Genomic DNA, 26984 nt, shown 5'->3' with positions numbered 1-26984 from the left:
CCAATGCTAAAAGAGAGAAGGAAGAAGAGGTGCAAGTAGCACCGCAAGCATGCCCTTACTGGTGGAATGGGGCGAATTCCAGGCACAGCAGCGATATCGCAGTGGTGGTGAGGATGGCTCTGATCCAATGTTGAGGGGGTCAGGTGGCAGCAGCATGGGAAGTAGTGCAAATAAAATTGACAGCCTGACTTTACAGACAGACAGGAGAAGAAATAAGGACAAAGATAAAAATAGGGACTGGACCCCTTTATGAAAAATATCAAAGAAATGATGGAGATTATAGTAGAAGCATCAGAAAACAGAATAAAAATATTCTGGGGGAAGTCAGGAAAGCTATGGGAGAATTATCAGAAAGGGTGATAGAGTAGAAGGAAGGGTCGAAAGGATGGAAGATACCATGGAAAGATTGGAAAGTGACAGGGACAAAATATGGGAAAAATTAGATATGCTTGAAAATCTAAGTAAAAGAAATAATATAAAAATAGTTGGGGTAAAAGAGGAAGCAGAAGGAAGCGATCCGATAGTGTTCTTTAGAGAATGGATCCCGAAGATATTGGGGAGAGAAAGAATAGGTGGGGATCTTCAAGTAGAAAGGGCTCGTTGCTCTCCCCTTCCAAAGCCAGGCCTGGGACAGAGGAAAAAAAAACATTATGAGAGGCGGCTTTGGGGGCAAGAGATAAAGGTGGTCCTGCAGAATATGAAAGGGGTCAAATCATTTTTTACTTTGGAGCTTTTTTAAAAAAAAAGTAGAGTTTGATCCAGTTAAGAAAATATTAAGAAATAAAGGAATTGGATCTATTTTTCTGTACCTGGCAACCCTGAAAATATTTCTATATGCAGGAGGAAGGAAATTCTTTACTGAGGTCAAAGAGGCATTAAAATATATAAAAATCTTGCCCTCTGCCCCAAAATACCCCTAAGGGAGATGGGGAAAGAAAGGTTTGTATTTAAAGACCTTTTAAATAATTGGCTTTAAATAATGTGAATACAATAGAAGCAAATACAACACTTTGTTTATCAAAAAAATGTTAAAATTTTTAAAAGTGAGAAAATATTTGTTATGAACTCCAGAGCAACTGAGAAGGTGGTGAGTTGAGATGGGTGCAATGTGCACACTCCAGGATGAGAAGGGTGGCAGCACCAAGAGGTTTAGAGTTGGCACCAAGAGGGAAGGGAAGACTGGGTTTGGGGGGGCAAAGATGTAAGGGTTATATCTCACTTGTTTGGTTTTTTTTATTTTCTGTTTTAGTTTCCCAGAATTTATTTTATGCGTGACCGGCAGAACTAAAAGGAAGAGCACCATGGTCTGTGTGAAAGGTAAATGTTTTGAGAGAGAGGTAAAGGGAAGGAATCAGGGAAAAGAGCACTGGGGCAATGGATGAAACAATTAAATTTTTAAGCTTTAATGTTAATGGCTTAAAGGGAACAGGGAAGAGGACAGGAGTTGTTATATTTGGGGCCTCTATAGTAATAAATGACATCCACAGACAGATAGCGGGTTGATTCATCACTTTACTAAACTACATACTAAAATGGAGTAGTACAGGCATGAATATATAAATCAGTTCCCCACATCAGCTCATACACACGATGGTGTCATATCCAACACCCTTCCCCCTCCACCACCAAACACACATAGTCTTTGAATCATTTTGGTGGGTGTGTGTTTCGTTTGGATCTACGGAGTGGGATGGCATTCGACAGAACTCCTTGTTATAAAGGAGCTCTAGGCATGACCTGTTCAGGTTCATCGGTTAGGATATAACTGGGCAGTGGAGAACATGATCGTGACAGTTTTTTTGACGTTGGGTATGAAAATCCAGAGGGCTGCTTGCCTGGTCTCTGGTTTTATGTGCCCCTCTTGATGGTATTTCTTCAGTTGGTAAATTCGATACCTCTCCATGCACATCGGCATGTGGTCGAGACGCTTCTACTGGTAGTTGGGTAGGCTTTTCACTTTGCACACCTTTTGCCCCGGCTTCGGGTGTCATTGCATCTTCCACTGGTCTTAGTTGGTCAATGTGCTTTTTCCTACTACTCCCTGTACCAATGGAGCTCTGTTGACGTGGTAGTCTTGCACAAAACTGGTTCACCCAATTCTATCTTTGTTAGCAGAAGTTGTTTGTTATAATCTGAAGCTGATGTTTGGGCATATTGCCGACAGCCTGGTCCTTAAATTTCTCCCAAACATCAGTTCTGCAGATGTTCTTTTGGTGGTTGAGTGTGGTGTATTTTGGTAATTCAGCATGAAATCAACTATTTTATTGGAAAATAATCTGAATTTCATTTCATCTTCATTGCTTTCTTGAAAGTTTATATGAATTGTTCTGCTTCTCAGTTTGTACTTTGATGATATGTTGTTATTACGCATGAAAGCTTTAAATTCTGCCGATACCAATTGCGGGCTGTTGTCGGAAACAAGTTCAATGGGTAATCCACATGATGCAAAACTCCTCTGAGATTTTCAATGGTCTGATCTGCAGTCATTTTCTTCATGCGGATTACAATTGGCCATTTGGAGTGTGCGTCAACTACTATCAGGAAATTCTCTCCCATGAATGGTCCTGCAAAGTCTATACGGATCCGATGCCACGGTTGTGATGGCCATTTCCGTGGATTTGCTTCGCCCTGAGGTGTTTTGGGTTGTGCTTCCTGGCACATGTTACATCTTCTGACCGTGTGCTCAATATCTTCCCCTATGGAAGGCCACCAGACTTGCATCCTGGCTAGTGCTTTCATCCGCACTATCCCTGAATGGTTATTGTGTAGTTTAGCCAGGACATCTTGCTGCCACTTCTTTGGTATGACAGTCCTGGTTCCCCTTAGTAGCATCCTTCTTCGATCAGTAGTTCACCGCATCTGGTATAATAGGGTCTCATTTCCATTGACAATGGCCAGCCATTGTTTGTGAAATAGAATTCTCTGGACAATATCACTTCTTTCAGGGTTTCCTTACTGATCCCTTTTGCTGTGATGGCAAGTTGATTCAGTTGGCTTTGACTTATTTCTTTTGCTTCTGATATCCATTTAACGATTGCTTCGTTCTGCTCCATATCTGGGAGTGTTAACCAGGAGAGGTCATCTGTGTGGTAATTTTGTTTATGTTTTAAATCAAAATCGTACGCTGCCAATAACATTGCCCACCTTTGAATTCGGTCTGTTGATACTATTGGTATTCCTTTTTTTGATCCCAATATTAGACTCAGTGGTTTGTTGTCCATAACCAGTGTAAACTCTCATCCGCTCGGGTATTGGTGATGGCTAGCCCTTCCCTTTCCAATTGAGCATAGTTCCGCTCACAAGCCATTTCCATGAAGGCACATGCCACTGGTTGCTCTCCTTTTTCCATTTTCTGTGACAGTACGACCCCCAGTCCCACAGGTGATACATCCACTGCAAATGTTAGTTCTTTGTCAGGATTGAAATGGATTAAGACATGGTTACTGCTTGTTGAAATGTTTTCATCAACAGCTTGTTTGGATTTTGCATTTCAGTACCATTTTTGATTTTTTTTTAGCAGTTCATTTAGGGATTACATAACATAGGCATGTTTGGAATGTGTCAGCAATAATGGTTGACCAGATCCAAAAATGATTGTAGTTCCATTTTGTTGGTTGGGTAAGGAGCTCTTAGTATTGCTTCCATATCTTTGTTGTCCAATTGTACCCCTTCTTGATTGATGATGAATCCTAAATACACACTTGTCATAGTCGAACGTTTGTTTGTTGTAGTTGTTTCAGAACAATATCTAGGGCAGTTAGGTGTTCTGCGTCGTCCTTGCAGGTAATAATGATGTCGTCCAGGTAGCAGCCCACTATGAGTCCGTGTAGCAACTTGTCCATAATTGCTTGGAATACGGCTGGTGCTGCTGATATTCCGTATGGCATGTGAGTAAATAACCCTAAATGTGTGTTTATGGCTGCATATTTCCAGGAGTCGTAATCTAGCTCCACCTGTTGGTAGGCTTGTTACAGATCCAGTTTTGTGAACTTTTGTCCTCCATTTAATGTTTGGAATAGTTCGGCTTTTGGAATAGGATGTTCCAGAATTTGCAATGCTTGATTGATAGTCATTTTGTAATCACTGCAGATACATATTTCTCTGTTTGCACTCTGGCACAATTGGGGTGGCCCAGACGGTGTACTGGATTTTTTCTAATATTACTTCTTCTTTCAGTCTATTGAGTTCACATTCGATTTTTTCTTATATTGTGAAAGGTGTGGCTCTGGGTTTCCAAAACTTGGGTTCTATTTCAGGTTTTACGTCTAACTTGGCTTGTACCCCCTGTATTTTTCCCAAACCCTTTTCAAATACTGTTCCATAATGTTTCAAAATTTGACCCAGTCGGGGTCTTTGGTTTGCTGGGGGTGTTCGTTCTGTTTTTCTTTGAGCATAGTTCCGCTCACAAGTCATTTCCATGGAGGCATATGCCACTGGTTGCTCTCCTTTTTCCGTTTTCTGTGACAGTACGACCCCCAGTCCCACAGGTGATGCATCCACTGCAAATGGATGATTATTTGGCTGATTATTTTCTCTATTTCTTGCCAATCCAGCTGAAGGTTGCTTAACTAATTGCAACCAAGCAATGCTGACCCCTCGATGTTCATGATATAGAGAGGCAACAGGTTAGTCTGTTCTTTGTACTTAATGATAACGGTTTTTAAAACTATGTCTGTTTTTAGCATTTTTGCTTGTGGTAGTAGGCGCTCCTTCATTGTTTTCGTCATCAGGGAAACTGCTCCTCCCGTATCCAGTTCCATATGTATTGGTTTGTTGATAATCTGGATATGGTTGTAGAAATTCAGCTCCTTTTGCCCAGTGCTTGGATGTGGATGACTTGTATAACTTGTTTACTCTCATCTAGTTCTTCCTCAGAATCATTGGTATCCATGGTTTCAGTGTCTGAGCTTTTTCCCTTTCCTTCTGTAAATTGTATTTTCCTGGAGCTTTGCATATAATATTTCTTCAGTTTATTCATTGGGCATTTTGTTTTTATGTATTCTTTTTCATTGCACTTGTGGCATTTGGCTTTTTTAAAATAGCAGGCATCTGGGCTGTGATTTGTCTTCCCGCAATGAAAGCATTCTAGATGGGAAGGTTCACGGTGGGAAAAATCTTGGCACGAAGATTTATTGATAACAATCGAGTCTCTCTGTCAGACATTTGCATTGTTTGCTGCTGTTTCGGCAACAGCAGCAATGCCTATAGCCAATTCTAGTGTCAGACTTCATGTTCCAATTAGTTTTTATTTGGTAGCTTGGTTAGCTAAACCCATTACTAATTGGTCTCTTAAGGCACTGTTTCTGAATTGCTCAAATGCAGTGTTAGACAGTTTATTCAATACAGCCAGAAAAACTGAGACTGACTCCCCCGGCATTTGCTTACGGTGGTAAAATTTGTGTCTTTCTTGTCATTTCTAGTGATCGGGGGGGTTAAGGTATTGCCCAATAGCTTGACAGATCTGTGTATATGTCTTGGTCACAGGCATATCTGGAATTGTTAATGATCTTACCAATTCATATGTCTTTCCCCCCATCTGGGTAGAAACAGTGCTCGTTGTCTATTTAACAGTGGATTCTTAGTTATATCATGCACAAGACAAAGTTGATCAAAACGTTCAACATACCCTTCCCAGGTGTCTGTTTCCTCATTGAATTCACTGAAGTGAGTCGCAGATGCAGTTCCAGCCAATTCGTAAATGTCACAGTTGTCTGTTTTCACTAGTTGTAATAGGGCTCTTCTTTCCTCAGAGTTGATGAATGGTTGTGTGAGTTCTTGACTTCCTCATCACCACTGTTATGTTTGGGGCCCCCATAGTAATAAACAACATCCACAGACAGATAGCAGGTTGATTCATCACTTTACTAAGCTACATACTAAAATAGAGCAGTACAGGCATGTATATATAAATCAGTTCCCCACGTCATCACATGCACGTGATGGTGTCTTTTCCAACAGGAATCTTGGTGCATGATAAAAGAATGCAGGACGATGTGGCCTTTTTACATGAGACCCACCTTACGAGTGGCAAACATCAAAAACTTAAAAGGGGTTGGGTGGACAAGTGATAACATCCTCCTTTAGCTCCAAAGCCAGGGGAGTAGCTATTTTAATAAGGAAAAATGTCCCAATAAAGGTGGAAGACACGGTCATGGACACAACAGGAAGATTTGTAATGGTACACTGTCAAATATATTCCAAATCCTAGATCTCAATGAATATATACACCCCCAATTTTGTCAATGAAAAATATATACAAAATGTCTTTTTGCAATTGGCACAAGGGTGAGAAAATGTCCGCATTGGAAGGGATTTTAATTTCTGCCTGGATCCAGTAATGGATAAGCAGCCAAGAAAGTGACAAGAGCCAGGGCAACAAAAACAACCTTAGCCCTCGTGAAAGACTCTTAGAAACGATGGCATCCAAAGGAGAGGGACTATGCCTTCTACTGAAAACAGCATGATTCTTAAACCAGAATTGACCTGTTTCTTGCCTCAGCCCAACTAGAGGGCGGAATTGTAGAAACTGAGTACACGGCAAGGCTATATCAGATCATTCACCTTTGACTTTATTATTATGCCATATAAACAAGCTACGACATATAGGTGGCTCCTTAATCCATTGCTATTGAGAAAAATAATTATATTAGAGCTCAAATAGAAATATTTTCCGAGACAAACTGTATCTCTACTGCCAACAAATGGAATACATTAAAAGCTTATCTGAGAGGACAAATAATTGGATATACTAAAGGTATTTTTTTTTAAATAAATAAGGGACGTAAATAAATTGGAACAAGAGATAACTCAATTGGAAAAGGACCACTAAAAATCAAGCTCTGAGAGGAAGTACAGAACATTAATAAATAAAAAGCTCAAGTACAACACTATGCAAATATACAAAATGGAAAAAATAATACTAAGGTCTAAACAAAGGTTGCCCATAAGGTACTCTCCTGACAGTTGGGGGCAGACGAAACTGTAAGGACAATTAATGCAATCCAGACAAGGCAGACAGAATTTCTTATAAACCAAAACAAATAAATGAAGTATTTAGGCAGTTTTATATGCAATTGTACAAATCTGAGTCAATAGGAGATTTTGACAAAATGGAATTCCTGTCCAATTTGGAATTGTCAAATTTAGAGCCCAAGAGTAGGAAGGACTAGACACTCCCTTTTCCAAGGAAGAAATAGTAAAAGCATTGAGCTCACTGCAAACTAACAGATCTCCAAGGGAGGATGGCTTCCATCCCAAGTACTACATAGAATTCAAGGACCTGTTCATGGATGTGGTGGAACAGGCAGCTAAGAGTCAAACTCTCCTGGAGTCTTTTTCAATGGCAATAATTATGGTAATTCCTAAAAAGGATAAGAATCCACTAAAACCATCCTCCTATAGAGCAATCTCACTTTTGAACACAGATTATAAAATAATAGCCAAAACTCTAGCAAATAGATTGGCTCAGTATTTACCAAAGATTAGGTGGGGTTTGTGCAGAGAAGGCAATTGGCAAATAATATAAGTAGACTACTTAATATAATACATTTGGCGCCATCAAGGGTGAATACAAGTACAGTGTCATTAGACACGGAGAAAGCCTTTGATAGACTGGAGTGGGATTCTTGGTGAAAGTGCTGGAAAAATTTGGGTTGGGACAAGGCATTATATCATAAACCCAGGGCCAAAATTGTCACTAATGGGCATATATCTCCAGCCTTCCCACTGACCAGATCTAGTAGACAGGGTTGTCACCTTTCCCCAGCTCTATTCTTATAGGCTATTGAACCTTTAGTGGAAGCCATTTGCCGGGATCCAGACATCAAAGTATTTAGAGTGGGCCAGGAAGAACACAAAATTAACTTATTTGTAGACGATGTGTTTATATATTTCACAGACTGGTAGGGTCATTGACCAGGTTACAGACTAAAATGGAGGACTATGGTAAAATCTTGGGATACAAAATCAATTATGTTAAGAGTGAAATAAGGCTACCAACAAAAGGGGTTATGAGGAATATCAACAAGAGAATAAGTTTAAGTGGCTACAATAGGGGATTAAGTATCTTGTGAGCAAGGTGGACAGGAACCTATAAACTAAATTATCTCCCCACCCCCCCCCTCCCCCGACTTGGAAAGATTCAGGAGGACCTGCACAGATGGACACACCTGTCTATAATGTTGATAGGCAGGGTTAACTACATTAAAATGAACGCGATGCCAAGGCTACAATACCTCTTTCAATCTTTGCCCATGCCACTGTCCTGGAGTTTCTTTAAGACACTTAACAGATGTTTCTCTGGAAGAATAAAGTACCTAGAGTCTCCATGGAGGTATTGACTTGGGATTATGATCTGGGAGGAATAGCCTTTAAAAAATGCTATTGGGCAGCCCAGTCAAGGTTTATCACCTCATTCTTTGAGGGGGACACTTCCTGGACACAAATTAGTCTACACATGCTAGAGGAGAAGATAGCAGGAGAAATTATATACAAATAGGATACTAAATTAATTATCCAAAAAGCAGACAACCTTATACTAAAGCATACAAGTCAAACGTGGCAAAAAAAAATCAGATTATTGTGTTAAAAGTAGAGTTGTCCCCAAAACACCCCTAACCAGAATAAATTAATTCCTATGACTATGGGTAACAAGATCCTGGACACCTAGTGCCAGAAAGGTATCAGGTGTATTGAGGACTGTTATGATAAAGGGAGGCTTATGTCATTTGAGCAATTAAAAAAACAAGCTTGATTTATCAAATAAGTCCTTCGCTATCTTCAATTAAGATCCTTTTTGAGGGATAAACTAGGCCCATCTATGATCCTGCCATCATGTAGTGACATGGAGGCTCTAATTCGAAGGGGGAATCGCATTTAAATTCATCTCTGCTTGTATTTCCTGTTCCAAAATGAGAGCCCAAAACGGTCTCCATAAATCGAGGCAAAGATGGGAGTCGGATATAGGAACAATTCCTGAACGATGCGAGTCGGACTTCTGTCAGGACAGCATAACGGCAGTTATTAATGCCAGATATAGGCTGGTGAAATACCATTTTTTGCACCAGCTGTACCTTACTTACGCTGCAAAAATGACATATGATAAAACCAGAAATCTCAGAATTGTGTTTTAGATGTGGTGTAGAGGCAGGAACCTTTGTGCATTCAACCTGGCTATGCACTAAGGTGAGACCTTTTTGGGTAGAATTAGGGGAAATTTTGGAAAAAAATTACTGTAGTGGAATACCCACAGGATCCAGCACTGTTCCTGTTGTGGGATATTATGGATGTAAGTCCAAGGTTGTCAAAAACCAAATTCAATATGTAAAAGTTGACTTGGCAGTGGCCAGGAAATGCATAACAATTACTTGGAAATCAGACTTTCAGCTAAGCACAACACGATGGAAAATGAAAATGTGGAGCTGTGTTCCCCTGGAGAAAATTACTTATAACTTAAAAGGGAGACACGACACATTCATTAAGGTGTGGCAGCCATACTTGCGACATATTGAAACGCAGGTGTGATTAACCTTCCCAAGGCCTTTCTGAATAGGAAATGTGGATAACAGAATCACACAAGTCCTGAAATGCTGAGAACGAGGAGACAATTTGGAGGACCGGCCAGCGTTCCCTCCCCTTTTGTTTTGCTTTTGTAATGTTACTTTTAGTAATTGATTTACTTGTCTTTGTTGGTGTGGGATTGGGGAGGGAGGGTAGAAAATTAGGAAGGGAGGGGGATGGGAAAATGAGAGGACTCAACAAAAAATAACTTGTAAAAAGGGAGGATTGTTCCCCTATAATGTTTGTAAAATACGAGTCTGTAAAACTATAAATAATTTTTTTTAAAAGCTTTCATTTGTATGCCCATTTTGTTTGATTTTTTTAAACTTTATTTAAAAGAATTTAGACAACTTACAATCAAACATAACAAGAAAAGAAACAATTTTTTGTATATATTTTTAAAAAACTCGCCCACCCTCCCACCCCTTCAGCCAGCCCCCTTAAGGGGAGCCAAATATAAAGATAATACAGTGATTATAAAGAATATTTCAAAGTATTTCTAAATTCATATACTCCAAATAAGAAGACTACATTTTAACAAAATACGAATAATTATCATCCAGATTACATGTAATTGTTTCCATAATAATACAATTTATCCTCATTATGCCAACGTGTTATATTAACCTCCACATTATCCTTCCAAGTACTAGCTACACATTTTTGTGCTACAGATAACACTAGATGTACAAATGCAATTTGAAATTTATCCAGCCCTAGTCCTTTCAAAGAAACCATATATCCCAACAAAAAGATAGATGGGTCTAATGGTAATTTAATCTTAAATAATTTTTCCAAAACCAATCTAATTCCTTCCCAAAATGGTTGTACTTTAAAACAAAACCAAACAGCATGTAAAAAAAAGTTCCAGTACATAGTTCACATCTAAAACAAGAATCTGAATGACTAAATCCATATTTTTCAATTTCTCTGGAGTGTAATATAACTGATGTAAAAAATTAAAATTAACCATTCCATAACATACACTCGTCACTTTAGTTACACTATCATAACAGATAACCTCCCAATTATCTTCTGGAAAAATAAAGGTTAAATCACTTTCCCATTTAAGCCTAGATTTTTCCCATTCTGGTTTATCCATACTATCCTGTAACAAATGGTATATATCTGAAATATAACATTTCTTAGGTACAGAAGAAATCAAAGACTCAAATTTCGTCAACATGGGTAAATTCATCTCTTTACCATAATTATCTTTTATCAAAGCTCTGAGTTGATAATACACAAACAGAGAATTTACAGATATATCAAATTTCTCCCTCAATTGACTATTTTCTTCAAAATAGTCCTGAATTATCTTTATGCCCTGAGAATTCCATCTCTTTAAATGATTATTAAACATTGAAAAAGGAATAAGCTGGTTATGATATAATGGTGTTTGAATTGGTAATTTACCCTTTGATCCTAAAACCCTATTTCTTTTAACCCATATCCTTAACAAATTCCCGCAATAAATCCACATTCCATTTAAATATAAACGGATGTATTTCAACTTCAGATATACAAGCCATTTACACATTTGCCCAACTCGGAGGTTGGTCCACATCCATCAATTTCAACTTTGCTAACAAATTTGCTAACAAATTTCAACTGAGCTGCATCATAATAATTTTGAAAGTGAGGTAACTGCAATCCACCTAAAGCATATTTCCATGTAAGTTTATGTAAAGCTACTCGGGCTAATTTTCCTTTCCATAAAAAACTCCTGCACTGCCCTATTCAGGTCCTAAAAAAAACCCTTTGAAACTAAACATGATATAGACTGAAACAAATATTGAATTCAAGGAAAAATATTCGTTTTCACACAATTTACTCGACCAATTAATGTTAACAGCAAATCTTTACATTTAATCAAATCCATTTTAATAAAGGGAGATAATTCAATTTAAACTGGTAGTCTGCATTTACTACCACTCCCAAATAATTAATTCTATCTGACCACTTCAATTTTATAATACTTTTATATTCTGAATAAACTCCATCCCCAACTGGCAATATTTCACTCTTATTCCAATTTACTTTATATCTAGATAACTCTCCAAATTTTAACAAACAATCTTGAATATATTTCAAAGACTGTTCCGGTTCTGTCAAATATACCAGCACATCGTCCGCAAATAAATTAATATATTCATCCTCCACAATTTTCATTCCTTTAATCTTATCATTCTGTCTTATTGTCTGAGCTAACAGTTCAATAGCCGATGCAAATAAGGCTGGTGACAATGGACAACCTTGTCGAATCGAACGTGTTAAGTTAAATGATAAGGAAATTTGACCATTTGTCACCACCCTAGCATTTGGGTTTATATATAAGGCTTTAACCCAGCCTATAAAATAAGGGCCAAAATTAAACTTCTGCAACACCTTAAACAAAAAAAAAATCCACTCGACCCTATCAAAGGCTTTTTCCGAATCCAGCGCAATGGTTGGGTTGCTGTCTAAATGCATTGACTAATGTTATCAATCTAAGAATATTATCAGATGCATTTCTATTTTTAATTAAAAACCTGTTTGATTTATATGTATCAACTGAGGTAAATATTTGGCAAGTCTATTTGCTAACACCTTTGCTATAATTTTCTAATCTACATTTAATAAAGAAATAGGTCTATACGAAGATACTTTCAATGGATCCCTATCTTTCTTAGGAATCACAGTAATTATAGTACTTGAACAAGATTCCGGTAACAACTGCTCTGTTACTTGCTTCAGCACATCTCCAAATATAGAGGATAAATCTTCATAAAGTACTTTATAAAATTCAACAGAAAATCCATTATCTCCTGGCGACTTTCCATTTGGCATCTCTTGTATAGCCTCTTTAATCTCAAAATCTGTAAATGGAGCTTCCAATTCTTTAACCTCATCCTCCCCTAAAACAGGTAAGTTTAATTTAGATAAATAGGATTTGATAGAACCAGCGTCCTGCTTTCCCTCAAAAGTATATATTTTTTAATAAAATGAATAAAACTGATCATTAATTTCCTGAGGTTGAGAGGTAACTATGAATTCTTTTTCACAGCATTAATAGTTCGTGATGTCTGTTCTGTTTTTAATTGCCATGCTAATACCTTATGAGCTTGCTCACCCAATTCATAATAATGTTGCTTAGATCGATGAAGTAGACACTCATACTGATGTTTGTAAAGTATTATAATGCAGTTTCAACTTCATTAAAACAGGTTTTTTGTCTTCTGTAGCATGAAATTCCTTTTCCAATTCAGCAATTTGTTTCTCTAATATTAAGCTTTCCGCCGCTTATTGCTTTTTAACTTTCGTAGTATAACTAATAATTTGCCTTCGTAAATATGCTTTCAGAGCATCCCAGAATACAAAATTACTACGTACTGAATTGACATTCTCAGCCAAAAACAAAGTAATCTCTCCTTAACAAAAGTAATAGACTCCGGTTTCTTCAATAGCTTTATATTAAACCTCCATCTATTAGACGATTGTACTACTTCTGAACCTACACAGGAAAAAAATAACATAGAATGATCCGATATAACCCGACTTTTATACTCAACATGTAATACACTACCTTGCAGATGTGCCGAAACCAAAAAAAAATCTATTCTAAAAAAGGAATCATGTCTAAAGGAATAAAAAGAAAAGTCTTTCTTTGTAGGGCTTGCTCTCCCCCAAACATCAACCAAATTCAAATCCTTCATCAAAGCTCCTATTTGTGTTGCCGTCTTTGATTTCCTGGTACTTTTCGGAGATCTAACCAATAAAGGATCCAAAACACAATTAAGATCTCCCCCAACCAAAATATTATTATTGGTCTGGTTTAGCAATAAAAAAGCCTCCGACATAAACCATTCATCATCTACATTAGGTGCATAAATATTTAACAAAGTCCACGATTCAGCAAAAAATTTACAATTAACCATCAAAACCCTCCCAGGATTTCCTTCAAACGATTCCAATTCAAACGGTACGCTACACCCTTCGCTTTAGAATTAAAAGAAGAAGAAAATACATGACCAACCCACTCTCTCTTCAATTTCAAATGTTCTTTTTCAGTCAAATGTGTTTCTTGCAAAAAAGCAATATCAACTTTCATTTTTCTTATATAAGCCAAAACTCGTTTACGCTTAATTGGGTTATTCAAACCCTGGACATTAAAAGTTGCAAAATTCAAATTAGACATTTCTTAATCTAATAATATATTCCACTACTATAAAATAATGGTCCCCTTCTAATTTCCTTAATATTCTAACCCCCCCTTTATGTAAAATTTCCAAAAAGAAAGGGAGGGAGGGGGTGGGAAAATAAGATGGACCAGGTTGTTTCCCAAGAATGCTAACAGAAACCAGAGAAAATGATATTCATGGGGTTGGAGGGTACCAAGATGGCATCTGAGATCTTGTTCCTCCAATTTGTGGTGCCCTCAGTCTGGCATTGTATGAGACCATGGATAGAAATGTCGGCATGGAAATGGAGTGGGGAATTAAAATAGGTTGCTACTGGGAGATATGTGCTGTGATGTCAAACAGAGCGAAGGTGCTCAGCAAAGCAATCTCCCAGTCTGCGTCCAGTCTCTGATGTAGAGGATCTACAGGGGTGGTCTATTACCATATAACAGTTTTACAGCAGCAGAAACAGGCCATATTGGCCCTACAAGTCTGCACCGGTTCACTTGAACAACTCCTCTAGCTCCCCCCTCCCACTCTCTGCCCATAACCCTCAAACCCTCTCATATCCATGTACACATCCAACCTTCTCTTAAGTGACAGAAGGGACCCTGTTGCAACTATCTCCTCTGGAAGATCATTCCATTCTGCCACTAATCTCTGAATGAAGAAGCATCCTCTAACATTTTTTTCTTAAGTTTTGTGCCCTGACCCTTAACTTATGTCCCCTTGTTCCAACCTCCCCTATCCTCATCCAAAGGTCTCCTCTACGTCAGAGTTTGCTTTATTAAAACCTGCAAATTTTTTACTGTAGCCCACTCATCCATACTAATTGGCCTATGTCCCAAAACATCCAAATCTATTGGAGTACAGAACAGATTTTTGGGACCAGGCTGCTTTGTGAAACTTGGGGATATACTAATACTTGAATCCTTGATCTGACTCCATGCAAAAAGTTACCTCTGTATTGCCTCGACAATAATCCACTATACATTTTAATGTATGCTATAAAATGCTATGTTACTTTTGTATCCATGGGAATAGAATTCCAAAGTCAGAGTTTGTTTTCTTCTCCATAGGGATTGTATGAAAGGAGATGACACGGAAAATAAGAAGATAGGCTGTACTGTTAATTTATTGGTAAGCAATTAAATTTCTCTTTGTTTAAGATGACTTTTTTATTCACTAAATAGAGATATAAGAACATAGTTCTAATTTCACTACCAGATGTAAACCACAAGCACTCTTGGTCAGATATGCTGAGTTAGATGCAAAATGAAGTTCTGCTGGACAATCTATAGTTTAATGAATGGCATAAATATTGAACATTCAAAAAAAATTATTTACAGAAAGAAAACTATTCAAAGTCACTTCCCATCCTTATTGTTGCATCCATATATTTCCATCACTGTATATTGTTACATTCATTTCTATTTGGAAGCATTGCCACCACTGTGGCACTTTGTCATTACTCACCCCTCTGTTTTTTAAATAGCTTCCCCACAGTCTCAGATCCTCAATGCCTGGTGTCAAAAGGACTTTAGACTATGAACCATCCAGACCAAACCTATACTCTTCTGGGCAGAAAAATCTTCGATAGGCTCGCACTGACTCAATTGGCAAGGGCTTTGGTCAGGATTTTGTTCAACAATGTTTAACAATGATATGGGTCTCCCAATTCCTGATACCCTCCTTCTCCTCCTTCTGTTTGAAGATGAAGGAGATCATGCCCTTCCTCATAGAGTCTGACATGCTGCCAGCCAGGAGCGTAGCATTGTATACTTTCTGCAAATCCTGACCCATCCAGTCCCTCAGAGCCCTGCACAACTCAGCCTGTAAGCCATCATTTCCAGGAGTTTTTCTCAATCAAAAAAAATGGAGTGTGTCAGCTTCACCAGGGTATTTAGCTGGTTCATACTCTCCTGCTTGCTGATGTCTGAGACCTCCATGACAGAGAACAGGAAGTTCTGAGAGGCCATTCTGTCTGAAGCATAAAAGGATCTGTATATCCATCTGCGAGGATGTGACTGAGCCATCCTCTTCTTAAGATTGTGAATCACAAATGTCCCTCAGTGATCCTTTTGGAAGCTGAGATCCTTTTGGAAGCAGCATGAATCATCCTGCTCCACTATGCGAACTCTGGAATGGAAGATGATCTTGGAGGACACCAAGATGAACATCTCTCAGAGTTCCTCTCTCACATCTATCCCACTTGACTGCAGAAGGAGGAGTTGCTGCAGGTCAGTCTAGAGTTGGCTCGGTTCCTTCAGCCTTTGTCTTGCTCTCCAAATAACTTTGAGGATAGAGAATTTCCTAATGTTCTCCTTGGTCACTTCCCACCAGTTCACTGGAGAATCAAAGAGGGGTTTCATGATTCTCCAAATTTAGTTCCTTCATTAGTACCTCTATGTTCTCTGAGGTCAGCAACTTCACATTCAGCTTCCACATTTCCATACCTGCCTTCTGGTCCTCCTGTTGATGACAGGAGGTGCGAAAGAGGCATCGGTCAGAGAAGAACACCAGCATGATGTCAATGGTTCAGACCATGATGGTCCGACATGAAGAGGAAATCCATCTGAGAGTGGGTTCAGCCATCTGATCTCGACCAAGTAGGTGGCAGTTGTGATCCACTTGTGGAGTTGTTGAAGGCACCAGGCAGCTGTGCATGTGTCCCCTCTCTCTTCTGAGTTACACTCTGTTCTTCCCCCTCTTCTGCCTCATTTTTGTTTCCTTTCCTACATATTCCCTCCCAGTTCTCTATCCATTCTCCTCCCCAAACCCCTTCTGGTTCTGTTCACTTCCACCCACATTTCACCTACAGGATTTCCCTCCCCCCACCCCCTTCCGGTTCTATCTGGTCCAATTTGACCTTTGCCACTCTAATAATATCTTCATTATCCTCTTCTCTACATCATCTTCCAGCAGCAGTCACTTTTGTCTCCATTTACCACCCCACTCCAGCTATCTCCAACTCCAGTCTGTATGATTCATCTTTCTCCACATGACCCCCTGTTTTACTCTTGCCTCTCTTGTTCTATCACCTCCCCATCTGCCCATCATTCTTTACCCCTCCTGTTCACCATTCCCCTACTGGCTTCTGTCCAATCCCTCACACCCTGTCATCATTATACTGACAATCTCCCCTCTGTCCTCTCAGTCTTGATGAAGGGTTCCAACTAAAAAACACTGACCATTCTTTTTCTTCCATTGATGTTGCTCAACCTGCTGATTTCCTTCAGCAGATTTTGCTCCAGATTCCAGCATCTGTAGTCTCTGGTATGTCTTCAGTATTTTCCTGCTAAGTCTGATATAACAAGATATTAAAGTGACGTACCTTAAACTGTCACGAGTAAGTTGGTACAGTACAGAAGACAACTCCCTCTTCATAGTGGCATCAAACACTCCATGAGGTCAAATATGGCTTTTATCCAGAATACAACATCCCATCAAGCATTTGGGATACATTCCAGCTAAACCTATCACATACACAGTCCTATCCTACACTCCCAAGATGGATATAACAGTGTTGAAGATTTTCATGGCAACATTGTTAGAGATCCAAAGGATCATAGACAGTTATTAATACTGAAGGGAGGAAAGTTTAAGGGAGACATGGCACATAGATGTAAGAAAAATAGAGGGTTACAAGGTAGGAAGGGTTTAGTTTTCTCTTGGAAGGATTGGCATGAGAGCTGAAGGGCCTGTACTGAACTGTAGTGTTCTATGTTCTATGAAAGGTAAGTGGACTCTCAATTAAGATGACCTTTTGAATAGCATATTTCCAACTCTGATTCTTAAATGTTTACAGAAGTTTATGTTTATTTCAGAACTTTTACAAATCAGAGATTAACAAGGAAGAGATGTATATTCGTTATATCCATAAACTATGTGACATGCATCTACAGGTTGATAATTACACTGGTAAGTGTCAGAAAGCTCGTGGCAAGTTGCATAGAAAAATTTCACACTTTGTTGAAACAGTTACTCATGAAGCTGGATTCCCTGGTGCACATGAACACTTCATAATTCAGAGTTTCATGAATGAGCACACCAACATTTCTAAGTTTTTTTCAATGAATGTGAATTACCTTCTATTTTATGGCAGTACTCCATCTGCTACCACTGTGATTAATTTACTTTGTCTTTCTATGTCTTTTGGAACATCCTCACAGTCATTTTTGCACAACTTTGTAGAATCAGCAAATGTTCGATTCCTAAATCATTGATATATGTTGTGCATAGCCAAAGACTTATTACAATTTAAAAGCGATCTGGTCTTCCATCCAAAAAATAGTTCAGTTATCCTCATTCATTCAGCATATCCATATGTGATGGCTGACTGAATTACATCATCAAAGATCAATGAAACCAAACTTTGTAGTTGAAATTAACCAAGCCTCAAGCTTTATGCAACTTGAACAAATTAACAAATCTTGCCTAAGAAAATTGCATCCTTGGGAGAAGCACAGGATACCCATGGAGTCTATAAAGTTCTGTTTCCACAGCCTTTTTTGACAAACTCATTATTTAATACTCAAAAAGTACTACATGTTTTCAGGGCATATTCACTATTTTTATAAGATGGACCAGGTTGTTTCCCAAGAAACTAATTCCTTCTTTGAGTTTTGCTGTTGCTACCTTCTAGTGCTGCCTTTTGCTTTATTACTCACCCAGTGAATTCACCTCCACCTCATTGTTTTCCACTCACCACTCTGAAGGGAATCTTCTCTCCTTGACCCCCTTGTTTAATCTTCTGTCTCCACATACACCCAATCCTTTCTTGTACTTTCCCATGGAGCTGCAAGAGATGCTGCACTTGGTCTTTCACTAGCATATGGATGCAGCTGAAGCAGTGATTCATTTGATAAATGTGCTGATAACAAAGTTAGAGAAGAAAATAAATGGATATAAGGAGCTGACAAGAGCTATATAGATCTGTTAAGCGTATGGGTAAACTCCAGCAAATATGCATTGAAAGAATGTTAAATTGTGGTATACGGAATTATATAAATGAGCTAATGCATAATTCACAAAAGACAGGTACAGCAAGTAATCAGAAAAATTCACAATGTTTTATTGTTCATTGAAGGGGAATTGAATACAGAAGTATAGTGTTTATTAGATTATGAAGGGCATTGTGCAGTATACAGCAATGTTCTTAGTCAAGGAAGGATGTAAATACATACTATGAGAAGACATACTATTCTAATACCTGGAATGAGCTGGTTGTTTTATGAGGAGAGGTCAATCTATTGTTTTATCCATTAACGTTCAGAAAAGTGAAGAGTGACTTTCTCAAAACATAAAATCCTGATGTCTTGACAAAGTGACTGTGGATAGGATTTTTACCATTGTATGAGAACCTAGAACTAGGAGTTGCTATTTAAAACTAAGAGTTTGCATTTTTAAAACAGAGATTGGTTGATCTTTTTTTTTCTCAGAGGACTGTGAGTCTTTGGAGTCTTCCACAATGGAAGTGATCTGTCAATATTCTTAACTTAGAGTAGCTTCTCTGGTGATGCTTTGCCAGGCCTCTACTGCAGCCATCTTCAGTTCCTGCTTGCTTTGGGGACTTTTCGCCTTAAGTTTTCTCTTCAGCATATCGAAGGCATGTTCAATTGATTTAGATCGGGTGACTGAACTGACCATTCAAGAATTTTCCAGATTTTGGCTTTGAAAAACTCTTTTGTTGCTTTAGCAGTATGGTTTGGATCACTGTCTGTAGGATGAAGCACCTTCCAATGAGTTTGGAGGCATTTGCTCATACTTGAACAGATAAGATGTTTCTATACACCTCAGAATTCATTTTGCTACTGCCAGCGATGAAGATAAATGCACCAGTACCTATGGCAGCCATACATGTTCAGGCCATAACACCCCTACCACCATGTTTCACAGATGAGGTGGTATGCTTTGGATATTGGGCAGTTCCTTTACACCTCCACACTTTGCTCTTGCCATCAGCCTGATAGAAGTTAATCTTGGTCTCATCTATTCACAAAACCTTTATTCAGAATTTTACAGGCTCTTTTAAATATTTCTTGCCAAACTGTAATCTGGCCATCCTTTTTCTGTGGATAACTGGTGGTTTGCATCTTGCAGTATAGCCTCTGTTTTCTGATAATTAAGTTTCCTGCAGATAATTGGCACATACACACCTGTCTCCTGAAGAGTGTTTCTGATCTGTGGTATATACATTTGGGGATTTTTCTTCATTATGATGAGAATTCTTCTGTCATCAGCAGTGGAATACCAGTCCCTTTGCGATTACTGAGCTCACCAGTACGCTCTTCCTTCTTAATGATGTTCCAAACAGTTGATTTTGGTAATCCTCAGGTTTGGGTGATGTTTCTTATTGTTTTCTCTTGTTTTTCAGTCTCATAATGGTGTATTTGACTTTAATTGACACAACTCTGGTCCTCATGTTGAAAAATGGCAACTACAAACTCCAAGCATGATCAAAAGCTTCAAAGCAAGCCTAGTTCTCTTATATCTGCACCAATGAAGCAATTAAACATACCTAAGTAGTCACAAACATCTACGAAACCAAATTGTCCCAAATATTACGGTGCCCTGAAATGGGGGGAGCTATGTATAAAAAGTGCTGTAATTTCTACATGGTCAATCCAAAATGTATACTTTAATCACATGTGAATTGTTTGATTACAAATTTAAAACTGTGGAGCGCATTGGAAAATTAAGGAAAGCAGTGTCTTTGTCCCAAATATTATGGAAGGCACTGTGTGTCTGTTCATATGGTGAAATCTTTAAAGCTTATATTGTGGAGGCTCACAGCCTAATGGCGAACCGGCCCCGCTTGTGTCGCCACGTGGCGGGTCAGCCATTAGGAGATGGCATCGTCAGGGGTTTCTTCTTGACTCCAGCATCCCTTCCAGCACGCGCCCTGGGCAGCGATTATGACGTCACAATGCACCAAGTGATGAGCTCATGCTGCCCTTAAAGAGGCACACTGAATTTGAATAAAAACAGTCATTTACGATGATCAGTGTGGTGGCAGTGATTTACTTCAGCTCCTCAGAGCACCACATTGGTGACCCCAATGGGCCCAGATGACCTTCTGGACCCCCCAACGATGGACACGGCAGAGGTTAACACGGTAGCCTTCAAACATCCCCCTTTCTGGCCACATCACCCACAGACGGTTCCGCCAAGCAGAGGCACAATTCCACCTCCACAACATCACGGCTGATACCACCAAGTTTTACCATGTCGTGGGCGCCCTTGATCAGGACACGGCAGCGAAGGTGGACGATATCATCCATCGGCCATCAGCGGCCAAAAAGTACACAGCCCTTAAGAATCTACTCCTGGGGAAGTTTGGCATCTCACCCCAGCAGCGGGCGTCCAGACTCTTAAATCTAGATGGGTTGGGGGACCGCAGCCCCTCAGCCCTCATGGACAAAATGCTGGCCCTGGTAGAGGATCACGAGCCATGCTTTCTCTTCAGACAGATCTTTCTAGAACAGATGTCAGAGGACATTCGGCTCCATCTGTCTGAAGAAGACTTCTCCAACTCCTGCAAGGCAGCAACCCAGGATGCCCTCTGGTGAGCTAAGCAGGAGAACGAGGCAGCACTCAGCCAGGTCTCCAAGCCGGCGCCCCGTTGTCAGTAAGATTCCCCAAAGGGCAAGCCCGAAGAAGCCCAGTCATCGTGGTGCTTCTACCATCAGCGCTGGGAAGCTAAAGCCCGCAAGTGTCGCCAGCCCTGCGATTACCAGGGAAATGGCCAGGCCAACCGCTGTTAATGGCTGCGATGGTTGGCCACGTAAACAGCCTCCTCTACATCCAAGACAGATCCAGAGGCCACCGGTTCCTAGTTGACACAGGGGCTAAGCTGAGCGTCCTTCCCCCCATAGCGCTGGAAATATGGACTCGAACCCCTGGTCCAACCCTGCGGGCTGCCAATGGCTCTACAATCAAAATCTTTGGCACTCGTAGAGCACAGATTCAGATCAGGGAAGAGAAGTTCACTTGGAGATTCGTCCTGGCCTTGGTGAGCACGGAGCTGTTGGGGGCTGACTTCCTAAGGGCTCACAGCCTGCTGGTGGACATGAGGGGCAAGATGCTCAACGTCTGCATCTTCTGCTCGGTGCACCTGGGTACAGGAGACGACGCCAAGTCGGAGATCACCACAGTCGCTGCCGCCAAAGACAAATTTGCCGGGATCCTCAGTGAGTCCCTGCCATCCTAGAGCCTCACTTCAACATTGCCTCCCCCCAACACGGAGTATTCCATCATGTCTCCACACAAGGCCCCCCCGATCCACACCAGGTCTAGAATTCTCCAGACTCCAGGAGGTGGGCATCATTCAGCCATCGAATAGCGCTTGGTCAGTGCCACTACACATGGTCTCAAAGTCATCAGGAGGAGACTACAGATGGCTGAACGACGCCACGACTCCAAACAGGTACCCAGTCCCCTACATCCAAGACTTCACAGCCAACCTCCATTGCACGCGGTTCTTTTCAAAGGTCGATCTGGTGCGCAGATACCATCAAATCCTGGCCCACCCCATTGACATTGGAAAGACTGCCATTATAACCCCCTTCAGCCTGTTTGAGTTTCTCCACATGCCATTTGGCCTGAAGAACGCCGCCCAGACATTCCAGCGCCTCAAAGACGCAGTGGGTAGGTATTTGGACTTTGTCTTTATCTACCTAGACGACATCCTTGTAGCGAGCCACACTCATGGCTATGTTTGCTACCTTTTGCTGCCTTCTGCATTCCTGGGCACTTGTATTGCCAAACCAGGCTGTGATGCAAACAGGCAGTATACTTTTCACAATCCAACTGTTGAAGTTTGATAGAGTATCTGATGACATGCTAAATCTCTTAAGACTCTTGAGAAAGTACAGGCACTGGCTTTGATGTGCTGGCTCCAGGAAAGGTCTTCTGAGATATGTACTTCAAGAATTTTAAGTTTCTGACTATCTCTACCTCCTTTCCAATCAATGCAGACAGATGCATGGTTCCTTGGCCTCTCATTCTTATAATCAACAATAAGCACCTTGGTCTTGGTGATATTGAGAATAAGATTGTTTGGGCAGCACCCAACTAGTTTTCGATCTCCATCCTGTATTCTGACTCATTATTTCCGATTATTTGGCTAAAAACAGTAGTGTCATCAGGAAATTTGTAGATTGAGATGGAGTTGAATATAGTTATGCAGGCATGTGTGTACAAGAAATAGAATAAGGAACTAAGAGTGCAACCTTGGGGTGACCCTGTATTGATGGTCAATGAGGAGGAGGTGATGTGGCCGATCCTCACTCAATGCGGAAGTGAAGAATCCAGTTGCAGAGGGATACTGTATGTATGCCATTATCCATGGAGATGCTCTTTTTCATGATTGTGAAAATTGAATACACTAATTACTGTCATATAGTGATCCAAATAGCACAAACCTCAGTTGTAAAGCTGGGTTTCAACCAAAAATGTCGACTACATTTTTCTCCTGCTGAGTATTGCTGCAGTTTTTTGGGACAATAACTGGTCGATTTATATAATGACTATTTTTTATCTCTTCCATCAAATGCTTGCCACCTTCTCATAGTTAACATGACTTGAAAGCAGCCTCATTCCACTGATTCTTTCAAATTCTCTTAATTGTAATCATTTGCAAGTTTCAGTGTTCTGTTCTTTATTCCATAATGTGTTTGATCATTTGCTTAGATTATTGCTTTCCTTTCTTGTTCCTCATTTTTGTATCACCCTACTTGGGGTTCTGCACTAAACGTCAGTTATATATCTTTATCTCATGGGGACACTGCGAGACCTGCTGAGTTCCTCCAGCATTTCTGTGTTTTTACTACAATCACAGCTTCTGCAGACTTATGTGTTTCACTCCATTCAGCTGCTCCACTACAAAATCTCTTCGAGGGATGCCTCCCCGAAGAGGTTTTCCTCCTCTCTTCGAAGGGAGTTCTGTGACAGTCTCTCTCACTGTTCCCTATCTGAACTCTCTTACTCGAAGAAGGGCTCAGGCCAGAAACCTTGGTTATATATCTTTACCACCTTTGGACACTACAAAACCTGCTGAGTTCCTCTAGCATTTCTGTGTTTTTACTACAATCACAGCTTCTGCAGACTTTTGTGTTTCATCCCTGCACTTTGTTGGTAAAGCACTACTGGCTAATAGAAAAAATGTGCTTCTTCAATGGGTCAGGAGCTCTAAGCGGTAATTGTGCCTGGCCATACAGACATGGGTGTATAATGAGTTGAGCAGTGGGCTAAGCACACATCCTGGTGTGCGCCTATGTTGATGATCAGTGAGGAGGAGACATTGTTTCCAATTCATACTGACTGGTCTTCTGATGAGAAAGTCAAGGATCTAGTTGCTGAGGGTAGCTTCTTGACCAGCACTAAGGGAGTAATGGGATTGAAGGTCGAGCTGCGGTGCATCATTCACCCATGAAGATCAGGCAGGTCAGGTAGCTGACCACTTTGAGACTTTGTTGGAAATTCATTCATGTGGACTTCGGTGTGGATAGGATTGGGTTTGCTGTGATGCCTTTCATTTATTCATAACAGAACTTCTTATCATGCCTCATTGGAAATTATATGGAAGACACTGTCAGGAGGTCAGCTGCACAAGTAGATCAGAACAAAGCCTCTGCATACTTTGCAGGACCTTACTGATATAACAGGGAACCTGGAACATTTGAGAGCAAATAATGAACTAAAAATACACCATTGACACTTGTGGGATAATGGGAATCTCAACCCACAGTGTTAATGTGAGGCATCTTGCAGATGATTTCTCTTTTAACTAAATTCAAGGATTGGCAAACCCTCAGGAATTTACCATTGACAACTTCAGAATAGCCGGGAGAAGCCTATTTTTTTTCTTTAATCATAGAGATTATACTGTAGATCTCATTGATTTTGTGATGATGTGGACAGTTTCTTATTTTCTGTGCTTTCTTGAATTGATTTTGTCTTTTATCTTCCTTAGAGGCAGCATTTACACTGATGCTGTATTGGGAACTGCTTCAGTGGGAGGACAAACCCTTGAGGGAGTTTCTCCATTACCCAGCACAAAATGAGTGGCAGCGCAAGGAAGGATTGTGTCGCCAGGTGATCAACTACTTCAACAAGGGGAAGGTGAGTGGTAGAGTTTCTGCTTGGCTCTGCTGGCACCCTTCAGCAGTTTCATGCTTGCATTACAAGGTCAACATATTCATGAATATCCCAATGTGAACATCCAAAACCTCTGTGAGAAATTCTGGATGGAGCAGCTGAAAGAACTTTCTGCAATATAATATGATAATGCTGGGGTGTCCATTGGCAACTTTTCGGTCAAAATGTAGAAGAGGCTTTGTCAGCAGAGTAAGCCAGATCTGTTAAAGCTACCAGATACTGAAAACAGACCCAGTGTTTCAGAGCACTGGAAAATTTCAGTGCATTTTTACATTACATTGTATGCCATGAAGAGCCCTGAGATAAGTCCAGAGTTAGAACCCCCATAATTGCTCAATACAAATTGCTAACAGCACCCTGTAGCGTTGTATTTGTATGCCTGTGCATGGACACAAAGGTTGCGCCACTTAAACTGATTCACAGAAATCTCCTCACAAAGCCCAGGATACTATTTTTTAACCTACACCAGTACAGCTCTGAAACACTCTGTACCAACCACAATGCCACTGTAACTAATCCTATCTACCAGCACATGGTCCATATCCCTTTATTCACTGCCTGTTCTTGTCCAACTTCCCCTAGACCAATTTCTCTCTTTCCCTCATCCCCTTGCTTCCCTTTAGCTCCCCAGCCCTTCCTTCTCCTATCAGAGCTACCCTTCTCAGCCTTTGCCTTCTCTCTCATCACTTCTCAGATTCTTTCTCTTCTACCCTCCCACCTGTATTCACCTGTTATCTCTTTCCCTTCTTCTCCACCACCCCAACCCTACCTTTTCATTCAGGTGTCTGGCTGATTTTTTGGCACTCCTGATAAAAGGCTCAGGCCTGAAATGTTCACTGCCTTTTACTTTCTATGGATGCTGCATGGCCTGCTGAGTTCCCCAGCACTTTTGTGTATTGCACTGAATGGGTCAATAAGTTAGCAGGTGACACTAAGAATGGTGGAGTTGTGGACAGGGTAGAGGGCTATGAAAGAATACAAAAGGATATACAGTATATAAGTTACAGATATGGGCAGAGAAACGGGAGATTGAGTTTAATACAGGCAAATGCGGTGTTGCACTTTGGAGGGTTAAACGGCAGAGTAATGTGTATAGTTAATGGCAGGATCTTAAAAGCATTGATGTGTGGAGGGATCTGGGGGTTAGGTTCATAGATCCTTGAAAGTGGCCAATGCAAAGATAGGGTAGAAACAAAGGTATATGGGATGCTTGCCTTCATAGGGTAGGGCATTGCACACAAAAATAAAGAAGTTATGGTGTAGCTAAATAAAATTGAGTCAGACTGCACATGGAATACTGTGTGTAATTTTAGTTGCCCCATTTCAGGGAGGTTGTAGAGGTTTTGGAAAGGATACAGAAGAGATTTGAAGATATGGTCTATGGGGAGAATTTGGACAAACTTGGGTTGTTTTCTCTGGAGTGTAGGAAGCTGAGGGGTGACCTGATAGGTTTATAAAATTATGAGCAGCATTGATAGAGAACACAGTCAGAATCTTTTTCCCAGGGTAAAAATGTCACGTACTAGAGGACATTCATTTAAGGTGAGAGGGAAGTAGTTTAAAAGAGATGTGAGGGGCAAGTTTTTTCATACAGAGAGCGAAGATGCCTGGAATGAGCTACCAGGAGTAGTCATGGAAACCTATACAGTAGTAGCATTTAAGAGGCTTCTATCTTGACACATGAAATTGCAGGGAATAAAAAGATATATATCATGTTTTAGTTTATCTTGAATTTCATGTTCAGCACAGATACATGGACCTGTTTCTCTGCTGTGCTATCTAATGTTCTATGACATTTCTATGGCAAGCAGGGTGAAAACTAATCCAAAAGAGTTCTACAAATATGTTAATGGTAAGAGGAAAGCTAGAGACAAAATTGGTCCCTTAGAAAATCAGAGTGGAAAACTATGTGTGGAACCTAGAGAAATGGGGGAGATATTGAACAGTTTCTTTTCTTCGGTATTCACTAAGGAGAAGGATATTGGGAGATGTGGGATAAAAAAAGCAAATTGGGTAAATATGGGGAATATAGAGATTACAAAAGGTGTAGTTTTAAGGCTTTTGAAGAATATAAAGGTGGATAAGTCTCCGGGACCAGACGGGATC

The 26984-nt window shown here is 40.1% G+C and overlaps 1 protein-coding gene across 23 annotated transcripts in view; it reads left to right on the top strand.

Moving 5' to 3' along the window:
* Nucleotides 1–26984, top strand: part of dock3 (dedicator of cytokinesis 3) — a 939092-nt gene that overhangs the window by 814030 nt on the left and 98078 nt on the right. For all 23 annotated transcript variants that reach the window (XM_069936839.1, XM_069936837.1, XM_069936835.1 and 20 more), the window contains 3 exons: nucleotides 14798–14858; nucleotides 17546–17639; nucleotides 24694–24842. In XM_069936839.1, the coding sequence (XP_069792940.1) occupies nucleotides 14798–14858; nucleotides 17546–17639; nucleotides 24694–24842 (304 nt within the window). The remainder of the gene's footprint in view (nucleotides 1–14797; nucleotides 14859–17545; nucleotides 17640–24693; nucleotides 24843–26984) is intronic.

This window comes from Narcine bancroftii, chromosome 5 (assembly GCF_036971445.1).
Source record: "Narcine bancroftii isolate sNarBan1 chromosome 5, sNarBan1.hap1, whole genome shotgun sequence".
Classification (NCBI taxonomy): domain Eukaryota; kingdom Metazoa; phylum Chordata; class Chondrichthyes; order Torpediniformes; family Narcinidae; genus Narcine; species Narcine bancroftii.
The sequence above is the reverse complement of the archived record's forward strand: the minus strand, read 5'-3'. Positions and strand labels throughout refer to the sequence as shown.